The sequence below is a fragment of the Hyperoodon ampullatus genome (assembly GCF_949752795.1).
Source record: "Hyperoodon ampullatus genome assembly, chromosome: 12".
Classification (NCBI taxonomy): Eukaryota; Metazoa; Chordata; class Mammalia; order Artiodactyla; family Ziphiidae; genus Hyperoodon; species Hyperoodon ampullatus.
Window position 1 is genome coordinate 19,857,477 of NC_136925.1, and position 18,762 is coordinate 19,876,238.

Consider the following 18,762-nt stretch of genomic DNA (forward strand, 5'->3'; position numbering starts at 1 on the left):
TCCAACAAAGAACTGCTTCCTTTGGGCAGCCGTAGGATTGCTGACGTGTGTGTTTATTGAGTGAGCTGGGAGAACCAGCCAAAGGGCAGAGGTGTGGCCGGTAACTTCAAAGATGATGTCCTTGGTGGCACAGGGACTCACTTGTCCCAGGGGTCACTACTCAGGACCCCTCGGTCAGCTTCCAGCCACAGCCCAGCCTCAGCACCAGCTTCCTTCACGGAGCAAAGCCAGAGCCTTCTGGTTAACAATTTTTGCAGCCCACATAACACTGATCAGTTTTAGTTACGTCTCATGAAACTGCTTTCCAGGGCGAAGTGGGGTGAGCCAAACCCCAAATGCTCTGTAAAACAGAGTCACCTCCTTCGGCAGGGTTGAGTTGTCAGGCAAGCTGATGACCGACTACATATTGTGAAATCCAAAGCCTGCTCCCACCACAGGGCGGGTCTCTTCCCGGGACTGCCATTCGTGTGGCCTAAGTTTGCCCCTTGATGGTCTTCAAGAAGGACCGCATTTTTCCAGCCTCACTGTGACAGGCAGCACGGGGTCATGGAGAGGGCTTTGGACTCTGACGGCCACAGTCTCCCCCCGGGGTTGGTCACTACTGGCTGTCTGACCTCAGACATATTACTTAACCACTCTGAGCTTCAGCTTTTTTTTTTTTTTTTTTTTTTTTTTTTTTTGCTGTACGCGGGCCTCTCCCGTTGCGGAGAACAGGCTCCGGACGCGCAGGCTCAGCGGCCATGGCTCACGGGCCCAGCCGCTCCACAGCATGTGGGATCTTCCCGGACCGGGGCACGAACCCGCGTCCCCTGCATCGGCAGGCGGACTCTCAACCACTGCGCCACCAGGGAAGCCCCAACAATTTTTTTTTCTTTTACAACTCTACAAACATTTATTACCCAGACTGTAGTCACTTGACACTCACAACTCCTAACTAATTTATGAGGTCACTCCTCCCTTGAATAAATAAAAAGACTCTTTATCCTACAAAACTCGGGAAATACTGGAGCTCTTCTCACCCCCTCCCCCCAAAATCTGATCATTCCTTGGGGAGCCTGTATTTTTCCTGATCCCCTAGGTCCTCATTCTTACTTGCGTCCCCTCTGTTCTTGCCTCTTTCAAACCATTCTTCTTGTCCATGCAGCAGAGACCCAAATAATGGAAGAGTGCCCTTTCTTCTCAGTCTCCCTGAATTCCATCCACATGAGGCAGCTTCCTTCCAAGTCGGCCAGGCACAGCAGGGCACCCGCTGCTGTGCAGCCTGGGATGACTCTGCCTTCCAAGTCTCTGCCACCCCAGGGCGTGCCTCACTGGCTGACTTTCTTCCGCAGCCTGCCCTCCTCCCATTCCAGGTTCCCCTCCTTTTACTCCTGTCCACACCCCCTTGATCCAAGGCTACCCCTGAAACTCAAGTTTTCTCCCACTATTTTTATGCAAAAAACCAAGCTCTTTGTGTGCACCCCTGCTCCACCATCCCCATCGTTGTCGGGGACCCGGCCTTCCAGGCAGGTCTGCCTCGAGGAACGGGGACCCAAGACCGTCATTAGGGAAGCCTGGCGGACCCTGGGCCTCTCACAGGTGTTTACTAGACAGAAAATGATATTCTCCCTAGAATGGATTCTGCCACCCATTTCCCCCTCTTTGCTATCCACGCATACATATTTTATTTATTATTTATTTGTTTGTTTTTGTTTATTTATTTTTGGCTGAGTTGGGTCTTTGTTGCTGTGTGCGGGCTTTCTTTAGTTGCAGCAAGCGGGGGCTACTCTTTGTTGCGGTGCACGGGCTCCTCATTGCGGTGGCTTCTCTTGTTGCAGAGCACGGGCTGTAGGCACATGGGCTTCAGTAGCTGTGGCATGTGGGCTCAGTAGTTGTGGCTCATGGGCTCTAGAGCGCAGGCTCAGTAGTTGTGGCACACAGGCTTAGTTGCTCCACGGCATGTGGGATCTTCCCGGACCAGGGCTTGAACCCGTGTCCCCTGCATTGGCAGGCAGATTCTTAACTACTGTGCCACTAGGGAAGCCCTACATATATTTTTTTTAATTGAAGTATACTTGATTTACAATGTTGTGTTAATTTCTGCTGTACAGCAAAGTGGTTCAGTTATACATATATATACATTCTTTTTCATATTCTTTTCCATTATGGTTTATCCCAGGATATTAAATATAGTTCCCTGTGCCCTACAGTAGGACCTTGTGTTTATCCATCTATATATACTAGTTTGCGTCTGCTAATCCCAAACTCCCAATCCTTCCCTCACACACCCTCCCTCCCCCTTGGCAACCACAAGTCTGTTCTCTTCATACATATATACATTTTTTAATTCACAGAAATTATATTGGTTATTGCCATGGAGGGGTGGGACTGCAATTAAATTTTTCTTCTCCAATTGCCAAATATTGTCATGCTAGTTTTACTTTGATAAAAAAGAAAAAAATTTTAACCTCTCTTAAACCCTAGAAACTGAACCATTAATCCTAAAGTTTATTAAAAGAAAATTTTCCACAGACAACGTACTGATCAGTAGGCTTTTATTTGGCAATTCATGGGTGACGCAGCATCCGATCTGGCAGAGAAAAGGGGGCTCGGAAGAGCTATAGGAGGCCAGAGGGTCTTAGAGACCAAAGGGAGCAGAAACAAGGAAGTTGCCCTGGGCATTGCTGATGGTTAACTTCCCTTCTGTGGAGCGCAGGGAGGTCTTGGAGCCTGTGTGGCACGGGCCTGCGGGGCTGGGAGCGCCGGGCCTGCCTGTTCTGGGAGAGACACACAGAAGCACAGTTGAGTTCTGGTTTGCTGATGGGAATCTTAGCATGAGCGGCTCCATCTTGGGCCTGATCTGGTTACTTTCACAACTTGAACTCTTATAAATATATGTGTTACATTTTTTAAAAAGGAGAGGCATATACTCAATTTGAGAATCTGAGCTAAATACACAAAGGACCAAATGTATCTTCTTACTTTTAAAAGATAAGAACCTGGGAATGCAGTGCTTTGTCCCAAGCAGCCTGGCTGTGCCTCACTCAGATCTCTTGTCCTCAGTTTATGAATTTCCCCCAAGCCTAGAAACTCATACGGTTGTCAGTTTTGACGTCTCACGTGAAAGGAAATTTCCAAATCGTCTGTCATGTTGCGGAAGCAGAGCTTCAGGCTTCCCCACCAGAAGTCCTCCAGGTTCTGAGATGAGCCCATTTGAATTGTGCATCGTGTGCTCCACTGCCCGCCACTGTGGCCGAAGCTAATGCTTTGTGGAAATCAGCAGTTCAGAACCTCACTGAATAGAAACACCTAGCGTTTCCCAGGGTACAGAACCACTCTGGAATGCCCTGTCCAGCTAAATGCTGATATTCCCTAAAACAGAATATCAGGTTTACATCAATTCATGGTCCTGTGGACCTCCTTTTTAATTTCAGATGGAACTGCAAAGCATGTTAAGATGAAAATCAGTCTCTCTCTCTCCAGCCCATTCCTTTGGACTTTGCATTTTAACAGGCCATAGTGATGGAACCAGGGGATGGCTGCATTGTTATGATTTTGTTTTTAATTTTTATATAAAACCCTGTTCTATAAGGTAAAAAGTGAATGGGAAGTCTGGTGTCTGGAAGGATAGTCACCCTGGCTTAGATCCTCCGTGAAGAGAAGAGGGTGATGGACAGTGTGGGGTATCACTCCATCCCCTGCTCTTTCCCCAGTGAGTGGCCTCTCCAGGCCTCAAAAAGATGAAGCGAAGCCCTCAGGCCTGGCTCCACGGGACAGTGGAGTCCCACACACTGGGCACTTGTTGGAGCTTGGAGGTGTTTGTTGAGTGAGTGAATGTCTGTGAACCCATTCCCACCCTGCCGGGGTCTCTTATTTACCCCAGCCAGTCAGGACCGGGTATAGGCAGACAACCCGGATTGGACTTCATGAGAGTTTATGCCCACTCTGGGTACCACTTGAAGATACATCATCACTGTTAGACCTTCCGGTCATCACTGAATGTCCAAGAGCCAGAATGTGGGCAGTATATCGAAGCATGTACAAAACAGAGGGACACAGTCCCAATATGGAGAATGTCAGTGGCCCCTTGAGTTCCCTGGAGGAGACATGACAGCCTGTGTATCAGGGTCGGGTACAGAGATGGCTGAGGAGACAGTGACTCACGCCTCTGGTTGCGGAATACCTTTTGACAGCAGTTGGCCTGACTGCCCGGGGGGAAAAGGGCATCTTGGCCAGCCTACTTCATGGCTTGCAATGCCACAAGACTTCCTGCATGTGAAAGATGCTCATAACTTAAAAAAAAAAAAAAATTAAACCACTTTTGGTGTCAAACACTATCAAATCTCTTGTTTTACAAGTACGGGAAATAAATTTAGGTCCCAGGAGTTAAAAGTCTCTCCCAAGGTTGTGAAACAAGATTAAAAGGGAGCTGGCACCAAAACCCTTTCTCTCGACAAGCAAGTGTTCAGCTTTATGAGCCCCACCCGGCTCATTAGTTGAGGAAATTGAATGGAGGGGAGTTGGGGGATGGGGCATGACTCCCCTTGACATATGGATTCCTCCACAGGAAGGGCATGTAAATCTTGTCTGATCTCTGGAAAACTGTTGGCTAAACCACTTAAAATCAGTCGTTCAACATTTATTGACCACCTACTATGTGCTGGGCCAGCCCCAGAGACACAGCAGCCTCTGCCCTCATGGAACTTACTGGCTTGAAAGGGATCCTGATGCCGGTCAGATTTTTTTAAGTATGCAAAGAAATCAATCATATTATATGTAATTACAAAGCATGCTGTGAAGGGAGAAGTACACAGTGCTGGGAGAGCAGGTATCGGAGGGCCTGACCACGTCTGGGGAATCATCAGAGAGTGTTCTCCTGAGGAACTGACGTTTGGCTAATATCAGAAAAATGTCCAGGAGGTAACTTGGTAAATAACTATCGCTAACCTTTATTGAGCATTTACCTGAGTCAGGCTTCACGTGCTGTGTTAACTTCTTTAATTCTCGAAACAACCTCTAAGGCAGGTATTGTTATTTTCTCCTTTTATAGATGAATAAACTGAAACAAAAAGATGTAAATAATTTGCCTGTGGGCCTCTGGTTCCAGGGCTTACTCTATATTCATGACTATGGAGGCGGGTGTGGTCTAGGAATGGGAGAAACTAAGATTGCTGAGGTGCAGGGTGGAGGGTCTAGATGAAGCTGGGCCACATCATGTGGGTCTGATAGGCTATGATGCTCATGTCAAAAATTGTAGTGTTGCTATCCAACCGAATGTGGGTCTGCTCACCCGCCATGCAGAAAAGCCAATCCACTGACACCGGCTTGTAGTGAAGGTAAGGACAGCGTTTGTTTGCCAGGTGCCAAGCAAGGAGCCTTGTGCCCAGGAGTCCCACAGGGCCCTGCTCTGTATCAGCTGGGCAGGCGCTGGGAACGCCCACATTCCTGAGGGGCTGCTGTTCGTTCCCTCAGACACCCTCCCTGTTCTAGGGAATGCCCTGTTAGCAGCTCTAAATGTCAGCCCACAGCTTCTGGCTCCTCCAAGGCTTGCTTCCAAGAGGACTAATTTGCCAAAAGGCTGGAATAGAGTTCTGGTAAACAATTTTCCCCCTGCCAAGAGGACAGGCTGCGTTTCTAAAGACAGATCTGTGGCTCTGTGTGTGGAGAGGCGATCTGGGGCGTGAGCCTCTGTGGCTGAATGGAGTGCTGTGGGGACTCGGAAGCCCTGGATTGCTTTCTCTGCCAGTGGTTTTCTGGGGTTGCCAAGTGGACAGGAAGCGGAGAGAGGGCCCAGCTGTGGGGAACGCAGACTGGAGCCAAACTAGACTGGCTATTGCCTCAGCCACGTGGGAAACGTCCTCCTTGTCCCCGATGAAGTCCATCCGAGATGAAGATGACACATCTTTTGTTCTTCAAGGCCTTTCAGCACCGGAGAAAGTCCCCTGTCCTACAGGAGCCGGGGTTGGTAGCTCCTGTTTGTAAACAGCAAGCTGATCTGATGAGGCATCTGACCCCATAGTTCGATTCCGAATTTTTACGTTCTGTTTAAACTCAGATATGTTTATGGAAGGCAGAAAAAATAAAGGCTAAAAAAGCCAGGCTTGCCCTTCTCTTGGGTTTCCAGGAATCTGCCAGACCCCTTTCTGAAACAGATGTAGGGCCTGTTCCTCCTGGACGATGTGTTGCGCTCCACCTTGTGGACATACTTGGAACTGCACGTTGCCAGGCTTCTCTGGGCTCAGAGGAGGAACCACCTTCCCTAACCGTGCCCAGCTGAGAAGGTTAGGGGGCTGCCACATCCCCGTCCCCTGAAGTAAAGGCCAGGCTCCAAGTCTGCCCAAGGACCACCACAAAACGGAATGCTACTCTGCAATGCATCAGACCATCTATGGCAGTCACAGCCACCATCTGCTGGCCACCCGTAAGCCTGTGCCAGTGGAGATGGGACACGGCCTGCACTGGATCTCAAGTCCGTGCTTTTGTAAAAATAAAATTCCAAGGCTTTCTTCTTTATCCAGAGGAAGTAAGACAACGGGAAATTAAGATGGGCCACAGCTATGAATATTTCCTGCTGGTGAAATGTTGGTATTTGCAGCACTTCTGTGGTTACTGAGCTAAAGGGGCTGCTTTTGGCTCAGGAGCAAGGCAGGACTGGGTTTTTCATAAACCCAGGTGTACAACATAATGTCTTCAGTGAAAAGGGAAGCCCAGACACAGCTTGGGGCACAAAGGTGCAGCCCCTGGGCTTGCACCTGCTTTGGTGAGTGTCCTTTGGAAACCAGCTCTTGCGGGCCCTCTGAGAACAGCACGTCGGAGGCTGTGTTGGGTGGTGGAGAGAACACAAGCTCCGGTGCCTCACAGCCCTGCTTTTCAACCCGCCCTCCTTCCCATACCAGCTGCGTGACCATGGACACATGCCTGTGACAACTGGTCTTCCGGTCTACAGTGTGGGGATAATAATAGGAGCGGCCTCATGGGATGCCTGGAGGATTAAATGAGATCTAGCCCAGGGCTGGCTCCTGGCTGACTCCCATAACTGGTCCAGTGAGGAACCAACACAAGCTGAAGCTCTCCGGGCAATCAGTGAACATCTGATAGGAAGCGCTGGTAATGGGTGTGCAGAGGGAGGTGATAGAACGAGTAGTGGGTCAAGGGTGTCTGTTCTATAGTCTCTGACGCAGAACAGCCCAGATGAGATCCTGCTCTCGCCGGAGGTGAGATGGGAAGTACAGGGCACCCAGAGGAGGGGTGCAGCTGCAGAACTGAAACGTGCCAGGTGGTCAGAGCCCAGGGCTCATGCTCCGAGTGCCGGGCTCCCACCCTCACATGGCGTGTGTCCGGGAGGCCGTGCTGGGATGGGACTCAGCCTCTGGCTCCCCTTTGAGATAAGTGGCTCCCAGGCTCACGCCAGGGCTCCCCTTTGAGACAGAACTCAGCAGAACCCGGCAGGTCTGCGATCTGGCTGGGGCGGGAGGTGTGTGTGCCGGTCGGCCGCCCCGGTGAATGTGGCTCTTCCTCAAGGCACCCGAGGGGACACAGAACTCAGCAACAAAACCTAAGGATGGCCTTTTGTCATTTCTATTTTTTATTGAGTATAGTTGATTTATAATGTTGTGTTAATTTCTTGTCATTTCTGCTGATCTTCCACTAAAGAGTCTAAGCTCTGGAGTGTGTGTCTAGGGTTTCTAGAGGTTGCCATTCCCTCATGGGGGAAAGAAATCCACATTTATTGAGTATCTATTTTGTGCCAGGCAGTCTGCAAGAGAGTTTGTTTTGTTTTGTTTTAATTTGGCTGTGCCGGGTCTTAGTTGCGGCATATAGGATCTTCAGTTGTGACATGCGAACACTTAGTTGTGGCACGTGGGATCTAGTTCCTTGACCAGGGATCAAACCTGGGCCCTCTGCATTGGGAGCACGGAGTCTTAGCCACTGGACCACCAGGGAAGTCCCCGCAAGAGAGTTTAAATGTTTAATCCTCTCAACATTCCTGTGAAATAGGAATTGTTATTTTGCCTTTTTTTTTTCTTTTACTTTTATTTGCATTTTTTTTGTGGCATTTATTCCTGGGTAATAAGTTTTTGTTTCTTCAGTTTTTTCTGGGGTATCTTTTTCTTCTGTGCAACCTCCTCTTCTGGTTTAGTAACGGTCTGTTCTTTTTCACGAAAGATCATCTCAATGTGGCAGGGAGAGCTCGTGTTGATCTGACCACAAGCTCTGTAAATCCTGCATCGCATCTTGGGGCTTTGTTCACTTGAACGTGCTCCATGACCAGAGAATCTACATCTAAGCCCTTAAGCTCAGCATTACTCTCTGCATTTTTGAGCGTGTGCAGTGACAATTCAGCACCTTTTGGGGGCCACCGACCCTGCGTCTGGCCCCACTGTTTGGCCTGGGCGCACCTACCAACTCCACCATTGGAATGATGGAATGGCACACATTGCTTCTGTAAAGTGACATCCTTCAAATACTTGGTGGCTTTTGGCCTGGGCAGTTTCACGAGTGTCCTTAAAGTGAACACGAAGATTTGAACCGCTTGATTTGCATGATTGTATGGGGTTTTCTGGGCCCAGTGAAGAGCAGACCCTTTCTAGAGGTCACCGTGAGACACTGGACCTCAGGAGTCGGCACTGCCCACAGCTTGCCTGTGCACCCGCCGTCCCCCCGCCCCACTCTCGCCCGGAGCACCCCTCGGCACGTCGCAGAGGCCCGACAGCACTGGAGCGCCAAACCAGGGACTCCGACACGTTCCCCCCACACAGAAGGACTCCGCCACCAGGGAGGACTCAGTAGCCACGAGAGTCCGCCGCCCAAGGGCTTTGAAATTGGCACTGCCAAGCCCAGGATGGCAGCAATAACCCGTTATTTTGCCCATTTTACAGATGGGGAAACTGAAGCACAGTGAGGTGAAGTGGCCTGGCTGCTCCACCCGGCTGGTGAGATTGGAGCTGGGGTCAGGATGGAGGCGGGACAGTCTTAGCAGTGTCACATCTTTGTATGCCACATAGCACCGGGCACAGTGCCCAGGACTTAGCAAGAGCTTAGCAACCCCTGCTGGGTTGAGAATGGAAGGATTCACGTGCCAAAAGGGCATTCGGAAACAGGGGCAGATGCCCGAGCCGGGCTCTGAAAGACCAGCTGTGTAGAGCAGCAGCTGGCAAATCGTCAGTTCAGAATTCGCAGTCACCTGGCCGGCGGCCTGCAGGCTCCCGGCCGTCCGTGAACAAGGGTCTACTTGATCAACTTTGGATCTTTCATTGCAGGCACTCCACCTTCCAAAGAGGTGCCAGCGGGGCAGTACCCATTCATAGTCACGTCCGATGATGGACGGCAGGTTCCTGTGGTCCAGGCCTATGCTTTTGGCAAATACCTAGGCTACTTGAAGGTTGAGTTTGATGAAAAAGGAAACGTCATCACTTCACATGGAAATCCCATCCTTCTCAACAGCAGCATTCTGGAAGGTACGTGAAATTCAGGGCAGTGATCCACCAATGCAAAGATTTGATGGCTGGATTTTTTTTTTCTTTTTCTTTTTCTTTTCTGGTTCATGTTTCAGGACAATGTTTTTGAAGACCTGAGCTTCTCCCTTGAGTTTACTCTACCCTCTTCATGGAGAAGGAGATTTAAAACACACCCGAATTGCAAAAGCCCCATGTGCTCCTCCAAGCCCTCTCAGCATCAGACACTGTGTCGCTGCCTCTTGTGTCTCTTCCAGCTTCACCCTGACGCAGGAGGGCCACTCTTGGCCCATGTCCAGAGGAGAGCTGATTGCTGGGGCAAAGGGGTCCAGGCTGGGTGAGCGGGGCTCCACCCAGCCCCACCACCAGGGGCGGTGTGCCCGGGCAAGCAGCCCAGTCTCCGTGGGCTTCAGGTCATCAAATGCGTGTGTGTCTTTCTTACTTTTTGATCTGGGAATCAAAATGAAAAGACGTTTCATGTCATGCATTTCATACAGGGTACATGAACACCCTCTGTGCTTCTCTCTCGCCTGCCCTTTCCTGCTTACCGTGATCAGACAGGGAAGGACTGGTGACCAGGGGCCCTGGAGAGCCAGAGGGAGGGGCCGGGACCCTGTAGCCGGACGTGTCAGCCCTTTATACCTGTCCTTAGGCCTCTCATCGTCTCCCCACCACTAATGCCCTCCCCGGTGGGCCAGCAGACACTCATTCAGATGTGACCAGTTGATGCTGATTTACTTGGCACGTCTTTAAGATCCAAGCTGGGTCGTACTCCCAGGAAACGGAATAGAGGTTCCTAAGGCAATTTCCCAGTCAAAATCAAAAGGTACACAAATACGGTAAAGAACTGTATACTCACGCCAGGTGAGCTGAATGACGTTTGAGCCTTTCTCCAACATTTAGGCTTTAACTGCAGGCTGATTTGTTTGTTTTCTTCTAGATCCAAGCATAAAAGCAGACATTAACAAATGGCGGATAAAATTAGAAAATTACTCGACCCAGGAACTGGGGAAAACAATTGTCTATCTGGATGGCACCACTCAGTCATGCCGCTTTCGAGAATGCAACATGGGCAACCTGATTTGTGATGCTGTGGTGAGTGGTCCACAGGAGTGCAGGGCCCGTGCCTAGGGAGGGAGGATGCGAGGACGGACAACTTGATAGTTACAGAATTGAGGACTTTTAAAAATTAGTCCCCAGGGCTTCCCTGGTGGCGCGGTGGTTGAGAGTCCGCCTGCCGATGCAGGGGGCGTGGGTTCGTGCCCCGGTCTGGGAATATCCCACATGCCACGGAGCGGCTGGGCCCGTGAGCCATGGCCGCTGAGCCTGCGCGTCCGGAGCCTGTGCTCCACAACAGGAGAGGCCACAACAGTGAGAGGCCCGCGCACTGCAAAAAAAAAAAAAAAAAAAAATTAGTCCCCAGACAAAAGCTTGGCGTGTAATCACACTGGGTACCTTGGGAAGGTGCCCAAACCAGACCAGTGGGCCATCCCTTTATTGCTTTACAAGAACGGCAGCCTTGGACTTCTCTGGCGGTCCAGTGGTTAAGATTCCATGCTTCCACTGCAGGGGGTGCGGGTTCGATCCCTGGTCAGGTGAGTTCTGCATGCTGCGCAGTGCAGCCAAAAAAAAAAAGGACAGAAGCCTTTATTTCAAGGTGCTCATCTTAGGTGTCTGAATATTGGACGTTGCTTTCCTTTGGTAAGATGACCTGAATCCACAAACTGTGCTCCTCTCAAGAAGCAGACATAGAATTAAATGCATCTGCCTGGGCCTAACTAGGCCAGCGTGTTTCACTGATCTGTCCTCTGGACCCCAGAGAACTCGGCCTTGTGTGAACCACCTTCACAAGCAAAGCAGTTATCACAAGAATAACAAGTCCCATGTTGGGGCAAGATCCCACACCAAAAACACCCCTCTGTTCACCTGTCTGCGGGCAGCCCCCCGGGAGGGCCGTGCTGAGCCGAGGTCTCCAGCTGAGACTCACCACGCCCAGGGGCACCCAGGAGGCCGTTCCTTTGTCTGGGCTCAGCTCGGTGCCGGGTGCCCGGTACCTGGGATGCAGCCACACTCAGTAAATGTCTGCCAAGTAAATGACGACACTCACGCTTCCCAAGGTGGGACAAGTGCTGGAGGCTCAGCATCGCACGGTCAGTGCGAGACAAGCAGCTAATGAGAAGCCAGAGTTGTGAGTGTGCAGAGGCAGTTCTGGAAGGAAACACCCCAGGCTCTAGCAGGGCTTATGTAACAGAGAGAGGATGAGTCCCTTCTCCCGCTAAGCGTCAGGAACACCGTCAGGAACACCGCAGCTGTGTTGCCCTAATAGCCGCCCTGTGGCCCTGTGTCTCCCTCACCTCTTCCACCACCATATTTTTTCAAATGAGAATGTAATTCGTTTTATTTCTTGTAACTAAACATATGTTTTGTAAAAGAAAAGGAAGAATGAAACTGACTCCCCCCGCATTTCAGGGGCTCCCCCGTCTCTCTCTTGTCTCCAAAATTGCCAACTTGGGAACTGGCTGGGGACCTAGACATGGATGCCAGGGTCCTTTGTGGCCTGAGGTCTGGAGTTGAAAGGTTTCTGGGCTCCGCCCTCAGGAGCAAATGTGGGTCCTGCCCTGGAGGAGGCCCTGGGGGAGCAGCCCCGTGGGTCTGTCTGCACAGAAGCCCCTTCCTCCTACTTCAAGTGCTGCCTTTGCTAAGGGCCCCTGGCCTGGCGGGTTGCAGGGGTCTTAGGAGAGGGGCTCAGGGCTACTGGCTACTCAAGAGTCTGACCTGGGACTGGTCACAGTATCTGAGGTTTGCTTCTCAGAGCGTAAAACTAGTTCTGATGTATTACACTCGAGAAAGCTCCGGGCACCCACAGGAGCAGGGGAACAGCAGCTTTGTTTGCCCGGTGCAGCTACCCAGTTTCCAGGCACTGACCCGAAGGAGGAGGACCCAGAATAACGTGTGTAAATTCATGCTGCTGTTGCAGATTAACAACAACCTGAGACACCCGGATGAGATGTCCTGGAACCACGTGTCCATGTGCATTTTAAACGGAGGTGGCATCCGGTCGCCCATTGACGAGCGGAACAACGGTATGCTCCCGGCCCCCGGCCTCAGCTCAGCGTGCTGTCTGACCAGTCCCCCAGGACCCCCCCACCGTGCCAGGCCCTTCGGCCACTCAAGTCAGTGCCCCACCTGAAGGGCGCACACAGGCTTGTGTGTTCTTGGATGCATTTGCTCACAGAGGGAGCAGCTAGCCTTACTGGCACCAAGGTTTAGCTAAACTTCTGATTCACACAGCAAAACGTAAATGGTTGCTGATGTATGCAAAATAGTGACGGCCTCCACCTGGCCATCTGGAAAGAGGAGGACAAAATTGACAGTCTTGGGACTTCCCTGGCGGTGAGGTCCAGTGGTTAGGACTCTGCGCTTCCCCTGCAGGGGGCACGGGTTCCATCCCTGGTCGGGGAACTAAGATCCCACATGCCATGCGGCATGGCCAAAAAAAATTGCCCATCTTAGGTGCTGGGAAAAAAGGGCTGGATACGTTCCTTTAGTGCATTTACAGGTATCCAGGATTATAACATATGGTAAAACAAACCAACCAGACAGATATTCAAGACACTGTTGTAGCCTCCCCTGATAACGCTGTCAAAAAGCGTCAGCCTTGGGCTTCCCTGGTGGCGCAGTAGTTGAGAGTCCGCCTGCCGATGCAGGGGACGCGGGTTCGTGACCCGGTCCGGGAAGATCCCACATGCCGCGGAGCGGCTGGGCCCGTGAGCCATGGCCGCTGAGCCTGCACGTCCGGAGCCTGTGCTCCGCGGTGGGAGAGGCCACAACAGTGAGAGGCCCGCGTACCGCAAAAAAAAAAAAGCGTCAGCCTCCGTGGTGGAGGGCACGGCCAGAGGCCTCTTGGTTCCGTTCTCCCCCTAAGTATCAGGAACGCTTAGACACATCTGTGCTGTCCTCAGAGCATCCCTGTGCCCCTGTCTCCTTCACCTGCTCCGCCAGTCCTAAAGGACACCGGTCATGGGGTGTGCGAGTTCTCCAGCTGTTTTCCTTCTCGCCTCATCTGTGACTACCCTCAGGCACAATTACCTGGGAGAACCTGGCTGCTGTGTTGCCCTTTGGAGGCACCTTTGACCTGGTCCAATTAAAAGGCTCCACCCTGAAGAAGGCCTTCGAGCACAGCGTGTACCGCTACGGCCAGTCCACAGGGGAGTTCCTGCAGGTGGGCGGTAAGTCACTGTGCAAGGTGAGGTGGGCTTTCCTGCTGGTTGGCTTAGCTCCCCCCTTACCAGGACCTCCTGGTCAGGCCTGTTCGGGTTTTCACACACCCACCACCAACGCATAGTCTTTCAATGGCCAGACCACTGGAGTAGGTCGGGGTCAAAGCCCCAAGGCCCCGAAAATGAGCACTATTTGCCACGTCTGATTTGGACATCAGATGATCTTCTCTGCAGGAGCTGGCCCCCCAAACTCTAAGCAGGTCAGCTGCCTTGAGGTCTAGTTTCTATTAAAATCTTAGTTGCTTCAACATTCAATATTCTTCGTAAAAAAACGGAAAAGGTTTTTTTTTTTTTTTGTCTGTTTTTTCTGTGATTGCCTGGAACCATACAGAAGTTCAAAGGAATGCAGTGTCCAATAAGTATTAACAAGGATGATTTCTGGGCGGGGCAGCCTGGACAAGACATAGGAACTTGGCTGCGGTTCCAGCGGGGCCTGGGGCACAAGCCCTCAGCCTCTCGGAGCACGGTGAGAAAATGTGCCTGCTTATCTGATGGATTGCAGTGAAAACGGAAGGAAAACAAATGCTTCCCAAATTGTCGTGGACTTCTGAAATGCTTTCATCAATAATTAAGTCCACAGTCCAATGAATTCAACTTTAAATTAATATGAATAATCTTGTTTGACTCTGACACCACATTCTGGCCTCAGTTTCCGGCCTGTAGATAGCGGGCCGCACCTGAGGGCTGTGATTGCTTTGTGAAGTCTTCCCTCTGCAGGGCACTCTGCTGCTGGGATCGAGGGGCCGCAGAGTGTGGTGGGGTCCAGGCTGCTGCCTGTGGGGTAGCCCAAATATTCTGTGTTTTCCAGGACAGAGTGGAGGGAACACCGGGGCTCTGGTGCCCCAGCACAGTGCTGGGTAGTCGTATGTTTTGTGAAAGTCACGCAAGCCCAAATTATTAACATCTCTTAGTCATCAAGATGGTACAAGGTTCTGTGCCTGTCATCTGTTCCTCATTTTCCAGAGCCACTGAACCAAGGTGCTGGACCAATTAACTCAGGATTTTAAAAAGGTCTGTTTTCTCCCTGCAGAGTCACCTCTTGCCCACTCTGGGCCAGAGCCAGTTTTCCTCCCGGGGGTTCTCAGACCTCCCAGAAGGACTCAAGGACGAACCTAACCAGATAGGGTAGCTGCAATGTCACCTCAGCTCTCTTGCTGAAATTTCACTCAAGCTCAAACTAAATGAAAACTAAGCCCAGTGCCCCGATTCCAGAGTTGGCCCTTTCTTAGAAAACAGAAATTTCCCTTTGGATCCAGTGAAAACATAGAGGCTTATTTCTTTTCTAGGAATTCACGTGGTGTACGATCTTTCCCGAAACCCCGGGGACAGAGTGGTCAAATTAGAGGTCCTTTGCACCCAGTGTCGCGTGCCCAGTTACGAGCCCCTCAGAACGGATGAGGTGTACAAGGTGATCCTCCCGAGCTTCCTTGCCAACGGTGGGGATGGATTCCGGATGATAAAAGACGAAGTGTTAAAACATGACTCTGGTAAGCACAAGTGTCTCCACCCCTCCCTAGCCCAGAGGTACCCGAGAACAGAACTGGTCCCAAGAGGGGAGCTACGCATGATGCTCGGAGGGCACGTCCCCACATTGCCGACCACTTCCTGCTGCTTTGTTTGTTGGGAAACAGCAGCACGGCCTGGGGGAATACTGCCCTGCCTCTCCCCAGCACACGTACCCATCCACCCAAGCCCAGGGAAAAACATTTTTACGTAAAATGTGTTTTAAAACTCTTTTAAGTACACATAAGCAGCTATTTAAATTGTGAAATATCAATCAGTGTGGCACTTATAGAAAAACCAGACTTCTAGAACTTTAGGCTGGATGTGGGAAACCATATTAAATCGTCTTAACTCTCTTGAAGAAGCTTTTCGTGTAAACAGGTCAGGTAGGTGTGGATGGGATATGTCCCCTGCCCCGTTCTGCACAGTGGGTTGGAGCAAATTATAGGAACCACCACACTTGACCCCAGCTGATATTTCCAGCAGCAGTGAGGGTCATTATACCCCCTGCGCATTTTAAAAAATCCAACTGAGAACCACCTCCTATGCATAGAGTTCACTGCCAATACACTACCCCTTCCTGTTCTCCAGGGCAGAAACTAGTGTGTTTACAAGACACATGCACAGCTTCCCTGCCATCTGTCTCCAGGAAGGAGCTCAGCCAGGTTCCTCTTCAGCCTTATCATAGGGGACTGCCATTTTCGCTGTGTATCCCAAGGAGGGTGAAGGACAGGTCCAGGGCAAAGGAGACAGCCCTTCCTGGGAGGAAAGGCGCCAGGCACTTCCACCTATCCCGTGATAGGAAATGAAAAGGCAGGCTTAAAAGGTGTCCTCTCGAGCCCTGCATGAAACAAAGAAGTTGATGACTGTGCATCACCCAAGGCCAGACTGATGGGTGTTGGAGAGAAGGACCTTACATAGAAGAAGGCTGAGGAAGCCTTGGTCCTAAGGCTTCTCAACTCTGGCGATTCATTAGAATCACTTGGGGAGCATTTTAAATTAAATACCAATGCACTGGTCCCAACTTTTAAGAGATTCTGATTTACCTGGGTGGGGCAAAAGTCTCTTGCAGTGATTCTAATGTATACCCAGGGGTGAGAACCACTGCAGAGAAGAGTTCTTTTCTAAGTATTATATTGATAGTAATATATTGTTTCTATTGAGGTATAATTGACATATAACATTATATTAGTTTCAGGTGTACAACATAATGATTCGACATTTGCATACATTGCAAAATGCTCACCAGTTAGTTAACATCTGTCACCTCACATAATCACGCACACAAATTTTTTTTCTTGTAATAAGGATTTTTAAGATCTACCCTCGTAGCATCTTTCAAATATGCAATACAGTATTAGTAACTATATTCACTGTGCTGTACGTTACGTCCCCAGGGCTTCCGTTTTTTATAACTGGAAGTCTGTAATAACTTTTGACCCCTTTCACCCAGTTTGCATCCTCACCTACCCCTGACTCCCCCCACCTCTGGCAACCACCAGTCCGTTCTCTGTATCTGAGCTTGCTTTTATTGTTGAATTCCACAGAAATGAGATCACATGGTATTCCTGTCTCTGAATTATTTCACTTAGCATAATGTCCCCAAGGTCCATCCCTGTTGTTGCAAATGGCAAGAGGGCATTTTTTTATGGCTGAAGAGTATTCCATTGTGTGTGTGTGTGTATATATATATCACATCTTCTTTATCCATTCTTCCACTGATGGATACTCATTTCCTTATCTTGGCTATTGTAAATAATGCTGCAATGAACATGGCGGGGGGCCGGGCATATATCTTTTCAAATTACTATTTTCATTTTAGTTAGATAAATACCCAGGAGCGGAATTGCCGGATCATATGGTAGTTCTATTTTTAATGTCTTGAGGAGCCTCCTACTATTTTCTATAGTGGCTGCACAAATTTACATTTCTGCACACAATGCACTAGAGTTCCTTTTCTCCATATCCTCACCAACACTTATTTCTTGTCATTTTGATAACAGTCGTTCTAACAGGTGTGAGGTGATATCTCATTATGGTTTTATTTGCATTTCCCTGATTAGTGATGTTGAGCATCTTTCCACGTGCTTTTTGGTCATCTGTATTTGAGTTGTGTACATTCTTTATAGACTTTGGATATTAACCGCCCTATCAGATATATGATTTGTAGTGTGGCATTTTTAAAATAAAAGTCTGTCAGGTCCCTAGGGGTTTGTTGTAGTTACAGGCGATTAGTATTTGTCCGTTCTCCTCTCTTTTGCAAGTGAAGACTCCATTGCCTCACCATCAGTTACGTGAAAATGATTCCTGAGCAGGCAAGCCAAAAAAAACAAGCCATTTTTATGTCTCAGCTAACTGATATTGACCCAGCTTCCTAATGCCCTCAGTCCGGAGTGGTTCAGAGGCATTGATGACAAGAGCCTCTATCTTGAGTCATCTCAGAGCTTAGACGATTTATTCCCCCCAATTGTCCATTATTGGACAATGGGCACATTTCACATCTGGAACATGAAAAAGCAATCAGATTCTTTGCACTTATGATCGCCACTGTTCTTGTCTTCTGTGACACTTTATCCCTGCTTATGAAAGGAATATCTTCCCTCATATCTAATTACAAAGGACTTTCGAGAAGTACATTGGCTTTCCCCTTCTTACTGTTAATTGATGATTATTTTTTCTGTAGTTAAAATAATGTATGTATTTTTCTAGGTGACCAAGATATCAACGTGGTTTCCGCATACATCTCAAAAATGAGAGTAATTTATCCAGCAGTTGAAGGTCGGATCCAGTTTTCTGCAGGAAGTCATTGCCATGGAAGTTTTTCTCTAATACTTCTTTCAGTTTTGGCAGTGATCATAGTTTTATACCAGTAGCCAAAAATTCTCCTTGCCATTAATGGAACTGTATTTTTTTCTCAAGTGAGATTCAAGTCTACCTTTTAGGAACTGGCTTTGTGATGGTGCGGAGCATCCTTGCAGTCTCCTAGAAGCTGAGCTTAGAGGGTTGTAAATGAAGACACTGACATCATCACTCAGGATCAGCAACTTAATGAACACACAGGAAAAGAAATGAAAATGGGGCCCATGAGGAGAAGGCCAACCATCTTTAGTTTACATATGCAAATTTTAATAAAATTTTATAAACAATTCTAAAACATACACATCATTTTTCTCCTTTATATCCATTCTAATCCACCAAACTTATGTTTACATAGAACTTTATCACTTACAAGGGAGTTTTAAGCACATTATCTTATTTGATGCCCATAACTTTCCTTGGTGGGCAAGACAGGTATTGTTTTTCCCACTTGACAGATGAGGAAACTAAAGCTCAGAAAGAATTGACATCTTTTAAGGCCATACAGCTAAAAGTGACAGATCCCAGACCTGCACCTGGGCCTTCTGACCTCAGTCCCGCACTCTTTCAATTTTATCCAGTTAACTGTTCAGAAAGATACTTAATGGTCTCCTCTCTTTTTAACTATCAGGAGCCCCAGACTCATGTAGAAGAAGTCTCTGCTTTATTTCTAGTCTCTGTTTTTTCCT

The 18,762-nt window shown here is 49.2% G+C and overlaps 2 protein-coding genes across 3 annotated transcripts in view; one reads left to right on the forward strand and one right to left on the reverse strand.

The window, feature by feature from the left end:
• Positions 1 to 18,363, forward strand: part of NT5E (5'-nucleotidase ecto) — a gene marked incomplete at its 5' end in the record, with an annotated part of 43,638 nt that extends 25,275 nt beyond the window's left edge. The window contains 6 exons of one of the 2 annotated variants that reach the window (XM_079716806.1): positions 9,240 to 9,437; positions 10,375 to 10,529; positions 12,412 to 12,517; positions 13,514 to 13,663; positions 15,001 to 15,201; positions 17,927 to 18,363. In XM_079716806.1, coding sequence (XP_079572932.1) covers positions 9,240 to 9,437; positions 10,375 to 10,529; positions 12,412 to 12,517; positions 13,514 to 13,663; positions 15,001 to 15,201; positions 17,927 to 18,090 — 974 coding nt within the window. In that variant the 3' untranslated portion in view covers positions 18,091 to 18,363. The remainder of the gene's footprint in view (positions 1 to 9,239; positions 9,438 to 10,374; positions 10,530 to 12,411; positions 12,518 to 13,513; positions 13,664 to 15,000; positions 15,202 to 17,926) is intronic. The other variant, XM_079716807.1, reaches the window with a different exon arrangement.
• Positions 7,557 to 9,070, reverse strand: LOC307061153 (uncharacterized protein; the record flags this gene model as incomplete). Its single annotated transcript, XM_079716166.1, is given in 3 exon segments — positions 7,557 to 8,221; positions 8,224 to 8,566; positions 8,615 to 9,070. Coding segments are annotated over 3 exon segments (984 nt in total). The 3' UTR covers positions 7,557 to 8,036.
• Positions 18,364 to 18,762: the final 399 nt, after the last annotated feature.